The sequence below is a fragment of the Parasteatoda tepidariorum genome, chromosome 2 (assembly GCF_043381705.1).
Source record: "Parasteatoda tepidariorum isolate YZ-2023 chromosome 2, CAS_Ptep_4.0, whole genome shotgun sequence".
NCBI lineage: Eukaryota > Metazoa > Arthropoda > Arachnida > Araneae > Theridiidae > Parasteatoda > Parasteatoda tepidariorum.
In genome coordinates this window covers 12,541,065-12,563,420 of record NC_092205.1, presented here as the reverse complement: position 1 = coordinate 12,563,420, position 22,356 = coordinate 12,541,065, and the positions used below count along the sequence as shown (strand labels likewise).

Sequence of the window (22,356 nt, the reverse complement as noted above, 5' to 3'; positions counted from 1 at the left end):
GGAAATCAGTCGAAGACAGAAAAAAGTTCATTATATCCAACTTCCTCACTTTTTTGGTTCACTATATCCACTAAAAATAACATTATACGTGTATAGCAAGGCACGGGACCGAGCATTTCGTTCACTATATCCGGGAGTTCACTATAAGCCGTGTTCACTATAGCGGGGTTTGACTGTATTTAGATCTAAAAGAAACAGTTCATCGTTGACATTTCTTTAATTTTCAAAATCAATTAAAAAAATGTAATTGCCGAAAGGCGATCCCATAGGCAAAATGGTTGGTACCTACCCATGGTACCCATTTGCAAAATGGTTGTTGTGTAATTTTTTTTCCTTACTAATTTAGTCTACGTTCTTTGACTTTAGTCTTTTCAGCCTCGGTATATTTAGGCCTAGGCGTCGTTTTTTTATGCTTCAACTCTAACCTTTGGGACCGTGTTAATCTGTTTTGGATCCTCTTTATTTGTGATATTCACCCAAATTAGTACTGAAAACGATCCAGTTTGAACTGTAGGTTAGAATTTCTGATTCTTAATTAAAACAATTAAAACAGAAATATCGTTCAAATGTTGAAATTCTCTTTTATTCACAACTCAAGAAGTATTTATAGGATATCTCTGGTCTCATATCTCAAAAATAAACTCACCAACTTAATGCATAACAAAAGAAAAATGCGAAAAAAAGTCTCGAACACAGTTAAAAAGTGTGATGACGTCCAAATAAGGTATGCACGCCATCAAACCCAAAACAACACCCAATGGGTAAATAAAAAAAAAAAAATAAACGGCCCAGCCTTAATAACTTTTGAAGTAATATTCGAATCTTCACGTCCTAAGACTTAATCTTAATGGCTCGTGGGGTGGTCTCAAATATGCTAATTAATAAGTGCAGATGATATTTTAAATTACGAAATCTGACACCAAAACGTACTTTCTCTGAATAAACATACCTTTTTTTTCAACGGATTTGGATTTCCGACTCCCAAAATATAGCCGTAATCTTGGAAATATATTCCTAAACGTTTGGTCAGGAGATCCCTCCAAAGTTTGGACCCCTTAATGTTAATTTTACTTTTCGCGTATTTCGCTATATCTCGTGAACTCTTCAAGCGAATTGAAAATTTTTTGCACACAATTGTAAAATTTGTTTATCCAAAGATAATTTCATCTAAAAAGTAACTTTTGGTAAATATTTATTATTTTTCATTATTTCATTTAAAAATGGTCGAAAAAATCTTCATTGGAAGATATAAAATTTTTTGCATCATTTTAAAGAAGATGATGGCAAAAGGCAAAATTTGAGCTAAATCAGTGGAATTGAATTTTAAAAAAGTCTGATCTATAAAATTTGATTTCTCAGAGGCTGTTCAACCGATTTCGCTCAAATTTTGCCATGTAAAATTACATACTTTAAACTGATGCAAAACATTGTATACCTTACAATTCAAAATTTTTTTGACTATTATTTAATAAAATAATAAAAAATGATAAATATTTAGTAATTTTTTTTTTACCTGGAATTATCTTTGGATAGATGAAATTTATAACTGTGTGCGAAAATTTTCAAGTCATTTAAAAAATCTGGAAATAAGTCAAAATACACAAAAAGTAAAATTACCATTAAGGAATCTTCATTTTGGACAGCTCTCCTGACCAAACTATGGGGATCATATTTCCAAGATTGCGGCTACCCCTTATATTTTGGGGATCAAAAATCCAAATCCATTGAAAAAAAGGTATGTTTATTCACAGTACGTTTTTGGGTCTGATTTTGTATTTAATTAAAATATTGCCTGCACTTTTTAATTAGCATATTTGAGGTCACCCGCTCGAACCATTAAGATTGAGTCCTAAAACATAAAGATCCGATCATCAGATCAAAAGTTATTCAGGGTGGTCCTTTTTTTTGGTGCTATGTACATTGTTGGTGGTATGTATTTTTTTGGTGCTTTAGAGAGTGTAAAAACTCTAAACACTGAAAATACAAAACATTTACACTAAGATAACTCGCCTTCACACCATATGTTAAACATTTTCGCTTCCGAAAACTTTAATGTTGACTTGTTTTGATTTCACTTGCAATTTTTTGCAATCGAGAACGAGTTGGCGAGTGTTTACGGTTGTTTTTAATGTAGCTTTTTATCAGCAGAAACTGTACTGCGCAGTTAAAAAATATGAATGCATATTTTTAGTTGTATAATAAGAATATTTCTATTTTAATTTTCAAGTCTCTATAAACTGTATAACTGTATTAAATAATTTTATAATGCATATTTTCTATCCGCTTCTGCTCCGTTAAGCCTAATTCGAATTCGTCTTAATATTCTCTCTATTACGTGTATATTTCATTAACAACTCATTTTATTTTAAGAATTAGTGTATTCATGCTACCTAATTTCCGGAATTTTATTTTATATTGTCTCGCGAAAATTACATAAATGTGTCTCATACGTATAATATTTAACTGCAATTATAAATTTTATTGTATCTTAATAATACATACTGTGGTTGGTGGCGGCAGCTCTACACCAAGTTGTATATAAGAACATTCTAAAGATTTCTCAGCACCAGAAACTTTCTTTGGGTTTTGGTGTAGTGGAACACCACTTGTAAAAGCTTATGTTGTAGTTATTTTACTTATAGTTGTTTTACACCACAGTGTAAAAGTTTTGGGACCGTTTTAGGTGTTCAGATACTCGAAATTTTTTACAGCGTGTACTGCACCCATGGTTACACATTTTTAACGAATTTTCCGACAACAAATTTTTAGCAACTGGTATTAACAAACTTTCAAAAGTCGCCATTTATTTTCAAAATAGCGTAAAATACTTTTAATTGTCCTTTAAAAACGATTTATTGATTAAAAAAAGAATTCCTTGTTTTTTTTTAAAATTAAAAAGCACTATTTGTATAAACTTCTTATCAATAGTGCACTTTTAAATAAATATTTTTATAGACAAAAGTTCATAATAAAAATAAATTCAAAATATTTTCTTTTTCACAATGGTTGCTTACGTAAATAGCTTTTTTTTTAATTTTGAAAAAAAAAGTTAATTTTGGCAGTGGTTGCAGTTTCAAAAGTCGAATGACAGAACACAACACCTACGCAGGTCTCCTTTTAGCTTTGTTATAAGTAAAGAAAAAATGTTGGTACGCAATTTTTGTTATACAGTGCCAGATTTGCTGGATAAATTCATGACACTTTTATTTTTAGAAAAATATCTATAAGTATATATTTTCAAACATTATTATTATTTTTACTATAATATTTTATATTTTAGTATATAATTTCGTAATATATTCGTACATATAATTTCGTAAAAGTAGCTAAGGTTTGACTCTTCCTGATTAATTTAAAGGAGATCGGAAACTAAGTTTGGAATAAACGTTGAAGCGTGCAAACAAAAAAAAACAATTAAAATTAAAAAAATTTTTTTATTAAGAAATTGAAACATTACCATCAAGTAAATTAAATACTACGCTATTTCTTTAGCTGCGCGATTATTTTTCAAAAATTTTAACCTAATATTTTTTACATTGTATTAACTATGATAAAATTTAAATTAAAACAATTATTCAAAATTTCAAATTTTTAGTGAAAAACTTAAACTTTTATTTTTTAATTATTGCCATTGTTTAGTACCTTTTTTCACAGCGATAGAAAGATGTGTATCAAGGAACCAAAATTCTCTAGTTTATGTACAGAAAGTTGAATGTTTAATTTCAAGTTATTTCTATACTTAAGTACTTTTTCTTACAACACTAAAAACAGACAAATAAAAATACACTGAAAGTTTAATTTTTAATTAAAAGTTGTTTCTAATGTATCTCTTTTTTGAGCAAAAAAAAAGAAACATTATGACCTGTCGAATGTTGAAACTTTTCTCAGTATTTATGAATAGGAACTTTAAAATATAAAGTCTATACCAACAAAAACAAAATCTCTGGCTGTTTAACTATTTAAATTACCTAATGTTATTGGTAGCTATGGTGTAGGAAATGTACTACTACAAAACTATCACGCAGAGGGATCTAATTGAAGAGAATAAGTCATGACTTAAGTGCGACAACAATTGACGTTGTTTTCAAATTTTTGATTTCAATCAAGTTTATTTTTAAATAAGGTTTAGATAAGATGCCTTTCATCTAAAAAAAGATGGCTATCTATTATGAAAAGTTTGGTGAACATCTCTAAACAATTACTTCTTAACTTAAGAAAAAAAAAAGAAAGAATAAACCTAATTTTATTTTAGATTGCCACTTAAATGAATAATGGCCAGTTACATAAGCAGTTGAAGGGTAAAAATCGGATGAATGTTACTAGTAAAATCACAAGACTAGTTTTCTGTCCTTTGGATTATAATAATAAAATTTTGCGTTCATTATCAATTTATAATTTTTTTAATTATTATTATTGTAAGCATATAAAGGTAAAATAAACAGCTCGCCATATTTCATCGTTTATAAAAACAATTCTTTTTTTCTTCTCCATGCCACAATTCTTCGGTTCTTCTTTTGTTATTATAAATATTAAAATTAGCTAATTCTCCTACAGCAGTAAAATAAGTTAATATTAATTAGTAAAATAAATTATATTAGTAAAAAATATTACCTATTACTAGTAAAAAATATTACCTATTATAAGTACCTAATATTAGTAAAATAAGTTAATTATCCTACCACTTAATAAGATTAGTCTAATTTTAATTTTACTACAGCCTGCTACTTAAATGAATTAAAATTAAATGAATAACGACCTGTTACATATGCAATTGAAGGATGAAAATCCGTTGAATGTTGTTATTCAATGCAACTCACAAGAAGGATTTGTCTCTCTTTTAAATTTTTAAAACGAAATTAAACGTGTTCAATAAGTTTTTAAATACTTTGTTCATTACTATATGTATGTATATAAAGGTAAATTAAAAAAAGTCTTATTTAACCTTCTATAAAAGCAATTCCTTTTTGGTCACGCCATAATTCTTCTTTTGTTCTTTTATTTTTATAAATAAAAATTAAAATTATGATAATTTATCATAAATTCAAGCAAGTAAATCTTACATCGTATTAAAAGTAAATAAACCCCTTTAGCTATTATGTACAGAAAAAAAAACGGACTGCCCTGAATAACTTTTGATTTAATAATCGGATTTAAACGTTCTAGGATTCAATTATAATGAGTTGAGGGGGTATCCTCAAATATGCTAATTAATAAGAGAAGACGATATTTTAAGTTACAATATCTGACATAAAAACATACTTTCTCTGAATGATATGCCTTTTTTCAACGGATTCCGATTTCCGACCCTTAAAATATGGGGAGGAGGGGAGCTGTAATCTGTATTACATCTGTATACATGTAATTTGTATAATCTGTACTAATTCTTAAACTAATTATTGTTTGCACTATTTAATTAGTATATTTGAAGTCTTCAAACCGTTAAAATTGAGTTCTAGAAAGTGAAACTCCAATCATTAGACCAAAAGTTATCCAGGGTGGTCCATTTTTTTTATTTTTCGTGCTATATATTTATTTTAAAGTATATAATCAAAATTAATCATTCTAATTAAAAAAAATTATCCCTAAATAATACTTTCTGATTTTTGCATCTTAATTTAACTTAAACTATGACTTCGAAACTGCTTAATGTTCTTGGTTTTAGTGCGGTCATGAGAGTTATTGATTATTATCACTACCAAATGATTATAAAATCATTTGATGACTAAAATTAATAAATTATTGACAAGCGAGGTGAATCGAAAAGAAGGAAGAAAAGTTATATGTTATGGTTGTACTGCACAGATCCAATTAGGTTTACAATGAAGATATTGAATCCAACAAATAATATTCCAACTAGAACTAGTTTCAATCTCAAACGGAAAAAAATATTGATAAACTCTCTAAACACAAAAATATTTCCATCGTAATTTTAAGGAAACAATGATTTGGATTTTGCTTTATTTTGCCATTTTAAATCCCCTGTAATTATTAAAACTATTTCTCTCAAATATGAAATCTTTTTATAATAAAAGGATAAAAAAAATATTTTTCACTAAATACTTATTGTTTTTTTAATAATTATTTAACTACATTCTTTTTCAAACAAAATGTAAAACTTTCACTTGAATAGCCATACTATTATTTACCTTTTGAAAAAAACTAAATAAAAAATTCAGTTTTCATAAGGTTTTTTTACGTTTTTCTTTTTTGTTATTTTAAATCTTGACTCTAATCATTAAAAATATTTCCTTCAAACGTGTCTACCATTAAAATTAAATTAATTTAAAAAATAATATTGTGATTATTTTATTTGCTTTAGTCTCAATAATAGTGTTTTTAAGTTGAAATGAATAAAAAAAATGTTTAATTAGGACCATATATTAGATTTATAGAAGAATATTTTGAAAAAATGGTTAGAAAAATGAATTATATTACGTTATTATATTAATGAATTATATTACATGTATGCCAAAAATATATAATATGTATAAATGCATTAAGGAAGAAAAGTATATGCATTATCTCTTATTTTAAATTCATTTCAAAGTTAAAAAAATTTATTTTTAACTTTGTTAAAAATTAATAGTTCTAAGCTAAATATCGAAATTTATTTTTAGGTTCGACATTATTCAATTTTTTCAAATAAAGTCGCTAAAATTTTTCTCTTAAATGTAAAACTATTTATATAAATTACCGCAAAAATAGTTTTTATGGAACACTTACTTTAATTTTTAAATTATTCATGAAATAACCGTCTTTTAAAATCAAAATGTATAGAAATTATTTGAGTATCCACATTTTTATTTATAGCAACTTTTTGAAAAAATATCAATGAAATTTAAAGTTTAAGGCTAATTTAGAATAAATTTAATATGATTAAATCTTTAAAATTTATATTTTATGTGTTACTTTTTCAAAATTATAAGCCTAATCATTAACACTATTTTCATCAAGGATAAAATTTATTCAAAAAAAATTAGCGCAAAAGGGTTTTATATAGAGTATTTATTGTTATTTTAAATGTAATTGACAATGATATTGCTTTTCAATTAACTTTTTGTTTGAGCAACTGTTTTTTAAAGAACGAAATTCAAGACAATATAAAATTACAATTTAAATATGCTCAACCTTCATCTGCGTTTGCTTAAAATAATTAAACAAGAAAATCCGAAATGCTAAGAAATTAAATTTAAAAAAAAGTGTAACTGCTTACAGTAATTTGCTTTTCTTTATCTCAAATTTTTATTAAAGGTTTGAAATCTAGAAATTTCCAATTTAGCCTTTTTAAATTCACATCGTAGTTGGATATTAAAAATAAAAATTATTAATATGAATAAATAAGTAATAAAAATAAAATAAAGCATTAACTTCGTGAAAGATTTTATTCCCTTTATCAAAGCTATAATTGCTTCTTATTCTCCCGAAAAAATGAGCTTAACATTTCTTTAGAAAAAATTGAAAAAAAGTAAATAACTCAACAATTTCGATTAATTAACTTAATAATTTTAATTGTTTCCTAATAAAAGTAAACTTATAATACGTAATCTTTTCATTTGTTTTACCGCTTATTAACATTATATTTGTTTATTGACAGTGGAACTTGGCCTTAAAAAACATCAGTGTAGGGTATACCGGGCAATGGCACTGAACCTTAAAAAAAACCTTAGTGTAGGATATACCGGGCAAATGCATACCAGGCAGTGGCACTAAACCTTAAAAAATCATCAGTGTAGAGTATACCGGGCAAATGTATACCGGACATTGGCACTTGACCTTAAAAAGCATCAGTGTAGGATATACCGGGCAACGGCACTTGACCTTAAAAAAACATCAGTGTAGGATATACCAGGAAAATGTATACCGGGCAGTGGCACTTAATTAGACCTAGTATATATTTCAGACATTTACCAAAGATCTAGTCATACTAGGTCTGGTTAAGTGCCACTGCCCGGTATACATTTGCCCGGTATATCTTACACTGATGTTTTTTTAAGGTTCAATGCTACTGCCTGGTATACATTTGCCCGGTATACCCTGCACTGATGTTTTTTTAAGGTCAAGTGCCATTGCCCGGTATACATTTGCCCGGTATATCCTACACTGATATTTTTTCAGGTCAAGTATCATTGCCCGGTATATATTTGCCTGATACTCCAAACACTGATGTTTCTTCTAATCTACCGTCAGTAAGTATTAAAATATCGAATAAATGTAATTATATCCACGAATAAATTAATATCAAATCGGATGTAGTAAATATTTCGGACATTCACCAAAGCGACTATGTGATTGTCAACATTCATCGGTGAAAGTCAACAACCACCGATTTCGGTCATTCACAGAAACATTCACATCGTTTACATAATAACCTCATCAGGACGTTTATTTCATACTTTGCCTAAATAGCATCCGGCATTATATATAATGCCTAGGACATTTGTGAAATATAAATCATTTCATACTTTGCCGACTAGTTTTAGGCATTATGTATAATGCCTGAAACTATTATATATAAGCTTTATATATAATGCCTAGGCATTAAATATAATGCCGAATTTCATACTTTGCCGGTAACATATACAATAATCTTATATTATCAGCGTAAATTCATGAACTGTATAAAACTTTAGTAAATTTGCTATCAAATCAACAATAGCAATGAACATCCCTATAATATTATAAATTTTGAAACGTGTTGAAACATGTTATCGCTTAAAATTGCTTCATCCTTAATATGGTCTTAAGGTGAACCATGTTGCCATATTTATTAACTATTAGTAACTTAATTTCATGATTTGATATTGTGATTAAACTTACTCTCAACTTTAATGGAAGCATGCATCAGCTCAATAATTTATTTAACTTGAATGTATAATATAAAAATTGAACTGTATTGTCGTTCAACAATTATTATCTCGGTTCAATTTGTGACCGATTATTTTTGAGAGTATACAGTATTAGGTTTCAATGCAACTGTAAGATTTTCCTTTCTTGTAAGTCTAGTCTGTATGATTTGCTTAAATCAAAACGTTTATTACGAAGAAGAGTTGGTTCTGATATATTACCCAGTACACCTTTTGTCTTCTGTGTTGCGTTTAAAATAATAAGGATAGAAAATTAAGCGAAAAAAAAATCCACGCTTCAACTAAGTGGATCGATCGTCTGTTTGCCTTAGCTAAAAACATCAAGATACGACTTGATTATTAGAGACCGCAAAAATTGCCAAACTATTATTAATGACAATAATTACTCGCAGAATGATAATTATATTTACTAGTGAGCTGCGCTCCCTGCTCGCTAACGCTCGCCAACCCTCGAAAATTGTTACGCAATCTTATATAGTTTGCTTCGAAAACCAAGCTCGCTTCGCCCGCTACTAACTAGGTACATTGCAAATGCACAAAATTCTAAGAATTCAAAACAATCATTCCAATCCATGTAACAACTTTTATTTTTAAAAAAAAAATGCATCTTTTTAGTAAATTCTAAGTCATAAAAATAAATTTGAATTCAAATAAATGACATGTAATTCGTTAAACCTATTCGAAATGTGCTACAGTATAAAATCTTAAGATAAAATTTCTGAAACTGATATCTCTTTAAAAAGGTTAAAATTTTGGCTATAATTAAGTCTATTAAAAATTGAAATAAGTGAATTGCAATGGAAAAACCTGCATAAACAAATAAATTCTAGTAAAACAAATAAATTCGTGATATAAATCAAAAATCGTCAAATAAATTCGTAATATATAAATTCGTGAAAAAAGCGCTTTCGACAAAATACTAAAATGGAGATCTAATGACATAGGCTACTCACTTCTGCCTAGCTTATGCTCTCTCTGTTTATCTCAGTTTCCGTTTTTAAAAGCGCTATATGTTGAGCCATCTCAGCTAAATTTGGCATGTGACATTTTTAGCGGCAATCATTGGTCGATTTTCTAGCGTTGCCATTCGGGGAGTTGTAATGAGGCTTTTTTTTGTCGCCGTGTAAGAGAAATATATATATATAGATAGGAAAATTACCTATAAAAATAGTGCCTTTTATCACAATTAAGCATCACTCGTTTTAATAATAGTTTGACATTTCTTTACGTCTCCGTCTGAAACGGGATAGTGACAACACTATTATAGAAAATATTTTGTAAACTTGTGCAGATCATTTGTTAGAGTTTTTAACGAATACTTATTTTGAATTTGCTCTCAAGTATTACTGATTCGATTTGAATAAGTACTTACTTATTTTGAGAAATTTCTTGCGGCAGTTCTCTTATTTCGGATGGAATGGAACAGCCAATCACAAATTGACAAACTTCCTGGCTGAAGGTGTTGCAATTATGCTCCAACAAGTGATAGGATCCGGGCCTAGAGGAGCATCAAACATTCTGTTTACTGTCTTATTTTTTTTTTTATTTGAACGAAATATTTGAATTATAAAATGGAAGCTGATAAAATATAATTATGAAGAATTCGTAAAAACAAATTTATTAATTCTCAACAAATAAATTCGTACCTGTATGTACTTTCTCCAAGTGCAAAGATGTATTCTAGAAATACACTATAAGGCAGCTCAGTTTTCCCTAATGTTAATATTTGATCTGGCTCTCCTAAAATAGTTTCTCCCTGAAGAAAAAAAAAATCTAGTTATAAACTTGAGCAAGCACGATGCAAATTTTTTAAAGAAATGAAAACACTGATTAAAAATATAAAATAATTATAGTTCATAATGAAGAACTTTCATCTGAAGCAATTACTGAAAAAATAGTAATTTTAAAGTTTTTGCAGAATATTTTTTTAATTCACTATGTATGGTTGCTGCCTATATTCCTCTTATAATTCAGTAATTGAATTCTGGCTGACCTAAACCGTACAAAAACAAATTATTCTTTATTCGACAATTTATCAGATTAATTTTAACTTTATTCGAAGATAAAATTGCTTTCTTTGAATTACATCTTTTAGCAACTGCAGTTACTTAAATATTGTAACTGAGTTAATTGAAATTAGCAATTTGCTTTATAATACGCTTGCGTTTAAAAGTCAAACAACACTGATATAACTATTGTTTTTCTCAATGTTGTAGTTATACATTGGTAACTTTGGTAAAATATTCATAGTTGAATGTTAGAATTAAATCTATTGTAAATCATAGTTGAGTCGGGATAGCCTGGTTGGCAGGGCATTGGGCCCACATTCAAGAGGTCACAAGTTCGATCCCCGCTGGCCGAAGATTTCCCATGCACTATGCGAATGGTGCACGTTATATTTGTTGGTTCACAAAGTCCTCCAAGTTCCCATAACAAATCACTACCTCTGGGGCTACTGAATTGGAGATTGATCGTTTTCTGATTCAGATCCAAATTACGAAACGTGATTCCGGCTCCCCCTTGAAAACGGGCTGTGACCTGTGTGTGTGGCTGAAGTCGTGTTCTCGGCCATATGTGGTGCCACAAAACAAGAAACGCACCCTTTGCCATGATTTTGCATGGTTTCACCAAGCAAGCTTCATGGTATAGCAAGTGACATTAGAAACAACAACAGCAAATCGTAGTTTGCACAGTTTGTATTTCATTTTCAACTTTCCTAGATTTAATGAATACATGTGCGAGGTAGGAGGAACAAAAATGAAAAAAGAAAGAAACACTTAAATAATTTTTGTTTATAATTATCATAAGTGCAGATTTTTTATTTTAATTTTAGGTAATCACTGCTGTGTTCCCTTAATAATTTAAATTTGACGTATTTTGAGCTATATATTGATATATATAATTTAATATCTATATGTAGCACCCAAAAAATAAGCTAAAAAGAATCTAATTTATTAAAAAATTACATTTAATATCTTTTTCGTTGAAAAAAAAATAATAAAAACCTCCTAGCTATTCGAAGACGAGAGAAAAATCCTGTTTCAAAATTGTACGAAATTTTATGTCATTTATTTATTTTTCTTTTCAGGAAAAAAAAATAACTCAGGCTCTTTCAAAAATTTTATTATACATAACAAATATCCGATATTATCTATTACTTTAAAAAATATTACCGGCCTACAGCTTTCTATGCCAGTTGAGCAGAAATAGTATTCTCTTCCATAAGCTACTAATCCAGTATGCCAAATTCCAGGAAGTGGTTTACCTATTAAAAAGAGATTCAAGATTATACAACATACAATATTTCAAGATTATGAGTAAATAAAATTTCTAAGAAAAATTATTCAGAAAGAAGAAATACTCATTATAAGATAAAATTAAAGAAAATTAAAAACTAATGCTATGTGATAGCATTTTTATAAAACTAAGAAACCATTAAAATTTTTATTAAATTTGAGCATCTATCTTTATTTTTAAGCTTCACAAAAGCTAATTTGAATGTATATTTTTCAATTTCAATATTCTTTTTTATTTAAAAAATATTGAAGATTGAATTTGTCTACACAAGCCACCGAATTAATGTGAGGCTAGTGTGGGAAAGACGTACATTTTATTATTAAAGCCATTATTTCTTATGAAAAGAGAGTAAAATAAAAATGGAACAAACTTTAAATGAAAAAAAGATAATAGGTAGATTCGTGAATTAATATGCGTAACGAAATATGTTTTAATTATTGTTCGACCACATATATATTAACTAATAACTGACATTTGAACTACATTCCAACCAGGACTGACATTCTGTGTGAAAGAAACGCATTCCTTTTATGACAATGGAAGAAACTTAACAAAATGAAAAACGACCAATATAATTTAGAAATAAGTTTTATAAGAACAGCTAAGACGTGAGCAAATTCAATTTAACACAGTAGCAGAATGTTAAAAGTTTATCACAGTAATTCTCTTAAAAAGATAACTATTTTCTTATTATTTATTACACTTTAGCGTAGACGGTTTAAAATCTATATATCATACTATTTAAGATTAGATTTGATATTCGTACTAGCATTTGATTATCCAGCCGAAGATGCCTAGAAGCCTGGTAAATCTGCCGAATCGCAAACTCCTCCATGTTCCCGTAACAAATTATACCTCTGAGGTTACTGAATTGGAGATTGATCGTTCTCTGGTTCAGGTCAAAATTACCATCTGTGGATGAATAAATAACATATGAATGGGTCCACACTATAAACGGGTGTGACGTATGGTTAGATCAGAAGTCGAATTCTTGGCGACACTGGAAAACAAGAACAATCGCACTCCTTCCCTTAACGGCGTACGACAACAACAAAGACAACATTTGTAGTAGTGTAAGTGTTTAGTATGTGATTTGTAATTTTAATAGCATATGCAAATTTTGATTAGGATATTACAACAGTTCCTTATATATTTACACCGAAGAGCCATTACACTATGACCACCCTGCTAATAACATGTAGGACCATCTTTAGCCCTCAAAACTGCTAGGACCCACCGTGGCATTGATTCCACCCGGTGCTGATAGGCAGTCTGAGGTATCTGGTACCAAGCGCTCACCAACTGGTCCTGCAATTTTCTCACATTGCGAGGGGGTAGCGTGGCAACACGAATTTGGTTTTCCAAGTAGGACCACAAATGCTCTATTGGATTAAGGTCAGGCGAATTTGGGGGCCAAGACATGACTTGAAAGTCACTGGAGTGTTCCTCGACGATTCGACCCTTATGACATGGTGCATTATCCTGTTGGTAAACACCACCTCCCGCAGGAAAAGCTGTTGCCATGAATGGGTGAACCTGGTCTGCAACTGCGTTCAAGTAGCTTACAGACGTCAGGGATTGTTCTATGAGGATTATGGGTCCTAATGTGCCTCATGAAAACATTGTTCCTGGGCGAGAAACCATGAAAACCTGGGCGAGCCCATTGTTATAGATGGAGGGTGGTCATAATGTAATGGCTCTTTGTATTAAACAAATTTTTAATATGCTTATTTACGTGAAATATTGAAAGACTAGTAGTTTTAATTTATTAAAAAATCCATTAAATATTTCTTCCCGATTGTTGCTTTTTAATTTTCACAAGTTTAAAAATGCTAAATTAAAAAGTTTGCGAATCAATGCGATTATTTAGGCTAGATTGATAAAGGCTAGATGTTATTATTTAAACTACATTCCGCTTAAAAATATTTGATATTTCTTATTGAAACAAAAGTTTTTTTTTCTTCACTTTTTCCCCTTGGTTGAAAGAAACATATTTCTTCTGGGCTGATTTTCCCCTGTGGAAGAGACTTAGCATTCGTGATTCCAACTATGTAAAATCTATTTAAAAAATAAACAACAACTTTAGAAATATATTTTTAATATTTATTTAGTTAAAAAGGATATTAATTAAGTGGAATTTAGATTTTATTTACCTGATTTTAGCTATTTGAAAAGTTTACAGCTGCTCTTTTAAAAATAAATAAATATGCAGAGGTCATTAGATAAATATTACCTAACTATTAACTGTATGACATCGAATTAAAATTAATAAATTAAAGCCAAGCAATACGAAATTTGTTAAAAATAAATTACTTCGCAAAATTTATGTAGTTTAGTAATAATTGATATGTTAGTAGTTTTGTGTTTCCCTTCACATGAAAGTGCAAAATCATTTTCTGAAATTTTTCGTCTTGAAAATAACAGAATTATTCCAACTATTTATCCTATCCCTTCTTTCCACTTTATATGTAAAGTGTATTGGATAAATAAAAGTTACGTCAAGTTATATTCATGGATAAAAAAAAAATATGGGTGCAATTGTTCCATTGCTTTAATGGAATAAAAAAAAATTACGCCTCCTGATTCCAGTGTTGAAGTGGCGTTAAATATGGATATGATAAAATAATATGATAGTGAATTGTATTAAAAATGCACAGATTGGTTCCAGAGTTAAAAATGCCTCCGTTTTTGTATGAAAATTACAAAATGGAGTACACACTTAAAATAAAAAGCTGAGATTTTTATGGAAAAAATATTTCTTTTTAATGGTTTTAAAGACAAAAATATTAATTAAAAATGATTATTTCCTTTTGGCATTATTTCACCCCATTAGTTTTAAAAAAATAGAATAAATTAATATCCAGATTTCACTTAAATTGATCAGGAGTAAAAAATTAAAAGATGCCAGAAAATCAATATTCGTTTCCTATTTTTCTTCTTTTTTATGTTCTTCAAGCATTACGTAATTTTTACTCATCCCGTATACTTTTACAAAACTATAGGTTACTATACTATAGGTTAGCCAAAAAAACTACCAAACCAAAATGAATAATAAAGAAATAATAATTTAAAAACATGAGAAATAGCTAGAAGATCAAGATACAAGATAATTTATAACTGTTAACATTTTATGGTATCAATAGATATAAATATGTTGCGTCACTGTCGCTTTAAAATAAGTTTTTCGAATGTTTTACTATTTTTTTTTAATATTTTAAGAAAATATTATGGAATTATTTTAAGAGAGTGTTTCTTAAATGTTTTAGGAGAACTTTCAAAGAAAATGACATTTCAAGGAAGCTTACTGCGTTTACATTTAAAACTAAGTTACAAAATTGTTTTTCCTAAAACACAGTAACAATTGCCACACAATTTTAGAAACGAATTTTTACTCTATTTAAAGAAACAAAACGAAACGTTGAATAAACAAACTAAAGAACGATTCTCAAAGCTTGAATATTTTAGTGATACTTCCAAATGTGTTCGAAGATAGAAACAGAAACAGTTTTATATATTGCTGCGACATATTTTTTTCACAGTTAAAGCCATCTTAAAAAAATAGATCAAAAAGCACGACATATGTCAGTAAGAATTCAATTAGAATTATTAAAATGGTTACTGATTAAAGAAATCCACACAAAAAATTATGGAACTTCGTATGAATATCAAAATTTATACAAATATCGTTTTGAAAAATTTTAATATTTGACGTAAATACATTTCTCCTGAAAACATGTCAACTAACGACTTAAAGAATATTCGAATATGAACGTTGTGATTCACGTTTAATTTTTATTCATATTCATTTTTCATCCCCGCAATTTTTATTATTCAATCTAAAATAGTTTTTTTGGTGGTAAAAATACATATTTTTTGTCGTAAAATTTTTAAGAACGAAAAAAAGTGACATTTTGATGCAAATTTAAATTTTTAAGTAGTTCAAAGAGCTCATATTATTCTTCAACGCTGAACTGATTTTTTCGGAAGCGTATTTTTAAAATTTAAAATAAATTTTCAAATAAGTATGAAATTAATAAATAAATAACCACGAGCGGAATAACTCAAAAATTGAGTTCATGAACTTGAGTTCATGAGCTTGTTATAGGATGTAGAATTCGAAAGCATAAATAGTTTTAAAAAAATAAAAGCGTAGTATTCAGATTGCTCAGTATTTCTCATATTAATATTTTCTCTTTATGGTTCTATTAGTCAAGCTAGATGTGTAACACCATATACGTAAAATAGACATAAGCAATTACAAAATTTATTGCAAAAATTATTATACGAGACTGAAACAAATACAATAAAGTAATAAAATAAATACCCCTTTTCTTAATTATATTATCAACACACAAATAAGCGTTACCATATGCTATTTTGAGTCATCTGAATGTATGAAACGGTTAACTCCTTTATCATGGAACGGTTAACTCATTTACACCTTTGTTGTTAACAGGTAAATCCTAGTTTGTTTCGCTATTCTGCAGCTTTTCCCATGTCTTTTGAGTTACAAACAATAACGCAAATTATAGTAATTTTTGCACAAAAGTTGAGTTTTAGTACCACAATAATAATTTTATACGGAAGTTAATTTTTAGTATAAATGTATTTATTTAAGGAAATATTTAGTTACACAATATAAGTATTTTCACAGAAGTGTCATATGTTATATAGCAAATTAATTTATCAGTAGTATACATCTATCGTAAGGTCACCAATCCAATCGCACGTCTTTAGGTCAAAAATAATTGATAAATTTTATTATATGAATTTTTATCATTAGTTCATTTGGGATGGGTCATTCAAATTAAAATATTTAATGATTTCAAAAGATAATTAAATTTTGATGAGTAATTATTTTGATTTATTAATAATATTTATTAGGATTGCGTATAAATTGTAAAATTTGGGCAAATACTTAAAGCGTAATTAACGTAAAAGAAATTTGTAATGACAAAGCTCGAGTAAAGATTGCAATTCTTCACAAACTTAATCAAATTGCATAATAGTTTCACAAGTCATTTTTCAAGTATATAATTAAAATAATAACGTTTAAAATTTAAAAAAACAAGGATTATAGTGTTATTTTAAATAATCATTTAAAATGAAAAATTTTTTTAAAAATATAAATTTAATTTAATTTGAAACAAAAAAAAACTTACAAGTTCGGACATGAAGAATTAAAATGAAGTACGAAAATACAATAAAGTAATTTCAATAAAGTGCAATAAAAACAATTTTCCCCAAATAGATAGATATATCTTTCAATTTATTAAAATTAATAATAAGTATAAAGATAATATGACTGATTAGAAAAGAAAAACTCACAATGATTATTCATAACAATCCTCCTGTAATTGTTAAATTAAAGTAACATTCAGGGGACACGTAAAGCTTCGTTGATTAATTTACTGGATTTCTTATAATTAAATATTTTTTTTAAATAGATATTTCTTTATTATTTTTTTACCAAGAGATATTTTAAATTTAAATTAGATATTTCTCTTGATTTGTAATAAAAAAATTTCGATAAAAATTAGTTTAGTTTCTGTTGAAAATTTAATTAACTTTCAAACTATTTTCCAAACAATTTTTCCCAGAATCTTCAAAAAAAAAATATATACATTAAATATGATTTTGTTGACTTATCCAAAACTGTGCAAACGTTTGTAATAAAAAAGCTCCACAAAAGCTTGCAATCCTTTGTAAAATGGATCAAATTATAAACAAATTTTATCGAGATTGAATAAATAGTTACAAAAAATGACGTATTATAATGAAAACCTACATAATGATGGAGTATAACTGAAGGAGTCAAAAAAATGATGGAGAGTCAAGAAATAAATCCAAGGATTGAAGCATCAAAGCAGCATCGTTTGTTTACCGCTTGTCGACGGCGCGAGACCCTGTGGGGTCGCTAACCCTACAAATCTATTTTAAAATTACCCCCTTCTACATTCCCTTTTTCCAGTTTCTATTTGTTGATGTAGTACCACGAAAGGATTCAATAAACTCTTCGCCAATTTCCTAATCATTCGCTTAAGTTTAAAAAACACTATACACCATAATTTATGTTTGACTTTTCAAAGCTAAGTTCAAGAAACGATTTGGTAGCAAAAAGCACGCATATTTACCTTAGTTTAAAAAATTTTTCGTTCTAAAAGCCAAGAGTCGGTATTTCGGGCGAAGTTTGGCGACTTTCCAAAAGCAACTTTTTGAAAATATGGGAACAGCTATTTCGGGAAGTATCCGGACCTAAGTCTGGCCTCTGTGAGCACGGACAAAGGAGACGTTCAGATTTTTAACGCTACTCATCTATTTGAAGTCCTGAGATTCTTTTAAATGTCTCTCGGAATCGGGAGAGAGACTGACACAGTTAACTCTCTTTATACATAATATCTTTATTCATGAGATTTTTATTTGCAATAACTGTTTTATGAATGTTTTTCCTGTTACTTAGGAAAGTAGCAGAAAAAAAACTATTAAGTTTCAAAACTAAATGCTTAAGTTTTAATTTGTTATTAAAATGCAAAAACAGCTAATGTTGCTAAATATTCAATATTAAAATTGTTATTATAAGCTTCAGATTAAATTATTGCTAATAAATCTGTTATATCAAAGTTACCCTAACAAAAAATTTAATATTAAAGATACTGAAAATAAAAATATAGCAATAAATTCACAATTACAAAAAATAGTTGATAATTGCTATGAACTTTCTTTATACATAATATCTTTATTCATGAGATTTTTATTCGTAATAACTGTTTTATGAATGTTTTTCCTGTTACTTAGGAAAGTAGCAGGAAAAAAACTATTAAGTTTCAAAACTAAATGTTTAAGTTTTAATTTGTTACTAAAATGTAAGAAAGCTAACGTTACTAAATATTTAATATTAAAGTTACCGTAACGAAAAAAATTTAGTAATAAAATTACTGTAAAAATGTAGCAATAAAAATAATGTTACTATAGCTTTTCAATTCAACTTACCGTTACTACAAGTAACATTGCAAATTTATTGTTATAAATTACTCTTCATAAAAAATAATTACACTATTAAATTTTGAAACTGAATCTTTATTAGTTGAAAAAAATTTAAATTTGGTTATTATAAGCTTAAGATAAAATAACTGCTAATAACAATATAACATTAAAGTTACCCTAACAGAAAATTTAATATTAAAGATACTATAAATAAAAATATAGCAATAAAATCACGATAACAAAAAATAGTTGATAATAGCTAATTGCTATTAATTTTTTTATGTGAAATCGTGTAAAAGAATTTTTCGTGAATAGGCAATATTTTCTGTTGAAACTGCTACTAAAAATGTTAGATTCTTAGTTATTATAATCATTACCAATAGTTAGTATTTATTCTAATTATTATTACTAAAATGTTATATTAGTTACTGTTACTTAAAATAAGACATTAAAGTAATGGTTTAACTAAAGTTTTTATGTTATTTTCTGTTACCGAATCGTTATGTTAGTAACTGTTACTAAAATATCATATTACTTATTGTTATTAAAGTGTTTAATACTTACTGTTCCTAAATATACGCCATTAAAGTTACAGTTACTAAGCAAATAATATTAAAGGTAGCACATATATGTAGCAATAAATTTATTGTTGGTTAAAATGTAATAATAAAATTGCTGTTACTAAAAATAATGTAAACTGAAAATTGCTGATAATATTTTAAGTGAAAACAAGTGAATGAATTTCTCGTGAATAAGAAACTGTCTCCACTTTTGTGAATGTTACTAAAAATATAACACTAAGTTCACTGATTCTATAAATATAAATAGATAATAGCTAGATACTTATTTATGTGAAGCTAAGCGAAAGAATTTTTCGGGAAGGCACAGTTTTTGAAATGTAGCTTTTTTTCTCCATTTTTTGAATGTCATTATAATTTTTATTAAGAAAAACCAAAAAAGAACTGTAGCTACAGTTGACTTTATATTTATTTTGTATCGTCAAATAATTTAATTGAATGTCTGTTACAGCGATAAACAGAGCCGGATTACCCATTAGGCTAGACTAGGCCATGCCTAGGGCCCCCAATGATTCTGGGCCCCCTTAAAAAGGATTTTTTGAAAATAAATTAAGAAAAATTAAGAAAAACAATGATTTTTCAAAATGTTATGATTATTTTTTAGTTCTAATTTAATAAAATAAAGTAAAATTTAATTTATTATTATTTATTTTAATTTTAAATATACTTTCTATAATGAAAAGATATATAAATACTTTTATATTTGAATAAATAAAAAATACACGAGAAAGAAAATTTAATCTAAGGGCCCCAAAAATTTGAACGGCTTAGGGTCGTACGCTTAATCCGCCCCTGGCGACACAGAACTTTAAATTAATGCAGATTAAGTTAAAAATTTGCTCAAAATTATGCAAATAAAACATAATTTCCATTAAATTTGTATCTATAATAATTTCCATTTTTTGAACTTGATTTCGTTTGTTTCAACAAAAAAGTATCAGTATAGTATTTCGAAAAAAAATGTACCATTGAAAATAAATTTTAATGAACAAAAAATAAACATAGCAAGTCTTTCTATTATAAATTTTTAAGGATCTAATAATAATTATAAGGATAAATGTATTTTTAGGGAGCAATTAGGGAGTTAATTTGACAAAACTCACGTGACAACTGGAAAGACGTCATTTAATTATTTAAAAAATAATTGTCATTAACTCTCTTAATTACTTCAAAGGAATTTTTGTTTTAATTTGGTTCAATGATAGATGAATCTTTAAAATTACAGTTAATAACTTAAGCATTTTCGACATTTCCTTTTTAGTGAATACCTTCGTTCTTTTGAAATATTTTAATTACATTTATTCAGGAGCAGAGTCTTTCTACAACAAAACTCAGAAACCAATTATTTGTGAGAAAATTAAAAGGAAAAAAAAACGAAACAGCGTGTTATTCTGCTTTTGTTATTTTTACTAAATAGATGAATAAATTTTATTTTGTTTCAAAATTGGAAAGTTATTATTATAATGAATATCAAACAAAATTGAATCGGAAATATTATACAATAAAATATTCCATAAAATTATCAAAATAGACTGCAAAAAACTAAAATGTTTGATAATTTATGTAAATTCTGAGCGACTGTTTTTTCTTCTTCTTTCTTCTCTTTTTTTTTTTTTGATTATTCTCTTTCTTTTCTTTTTTATAAACAAAACGGGAAGTATTAGAAATGTTAATAAGAAAAATTCTGTATCGAAGGAAAATACGCAAGAATTCTTTGCAAGACAACAGAATTCCGCAACCAAACACATTCATTACAAACATAAAACGATGAAAGAAAACAGTTGTTTCAAATAAATCACCAACAAAATAAAGTACCAAAGGAAAAAAGAAAAGAAACCTATTTATTTAAAACGCAATTGAATTTTTGCCATTGGCTCGAAAAATTATTCATTAGGAAGAAAAACAACACTTCACTAAGAGAACATTAACAGAATTTGTAAAATTTCTCAATTTTAATAAGAAAAAAAACTTTCTTATTGTGAACTAGCTGATAACGATTTGCAGAGAGAAATAGGAAAATAATCGACGGACAATACTGCACGGACGCATTAAAGCTTCAATATGCATGCATTGTCATTGCAATAAGTATGATAGTTACAGATCCTTTTTAAATAAAAATTAAAAGTTCCTAATTAAAAATAATTTTTGCACAAATGTATGAAAGAATTTTGTTCTTACAGAAGTTTATTTAAAACTAGCTGAATACCCGTTCTTCTAACGGGGTGAAACAAAGTAAACAATCAGTATATTAGTACAGAACAACGTTACGAAATCATACACGTGTTAAAGGATATATACCAACGCAATGAATAAAGCTAAAATAATTTAAGAAAGTTATTTATTATATTTTGCCCTTCCTGGTGGCTTTACGTTATTAGATTAAGCGAAACACGCTTTCGGTGGCTCATTTAATCGAACTATTAGGTTAACTGTATCAATATCATTTAGGAGAATGCTGTTGAGTTCAAATAATGATAGTCAAATTTCTATTGATCCTAAAGAGATTTTCTACGGTGCTTATTTCGTTCGAGGAGAGGCAAAACTCTTTACTTGATATCTATATTAAAGCTGTACCAATTAGTATAATACCGTTAGTGCCTATTACTAAATATAATTAAACATCATTAGCTTCA

General features: G+C 27.7%; 1 protein-coding gene across 1 annotated transcript in view; it reads right to left on the bottom strand.

Annotated features, from left to right (window-relative positions):
- Positions 1-22,356, bottom strand: part of LOC107455922 (uncharacterized) — a 57,628-nt gene that overhangs the window by 22,525 nt on the left and 12,747 nt on the right. The window contains exons 2-4 of the mRNA XM_016073650.3: positions 12,038-12,129; positions 10,511-10,620; positions 10,237-10,362 (exon numbers count right to left, since the gene is read on the bottom strand). Of these exons, the coding sequence (XP_015929136.1) occupies positions 10,237-10,362; positions 10,511-10,620; positions 12,038-12,129 (328 nt within the window). The remainder of the gene's footprint in view (positions 1-10,236; positions 10,363-10,510; positions 10,621-12,037; positions 12,130-22,356) is intronic.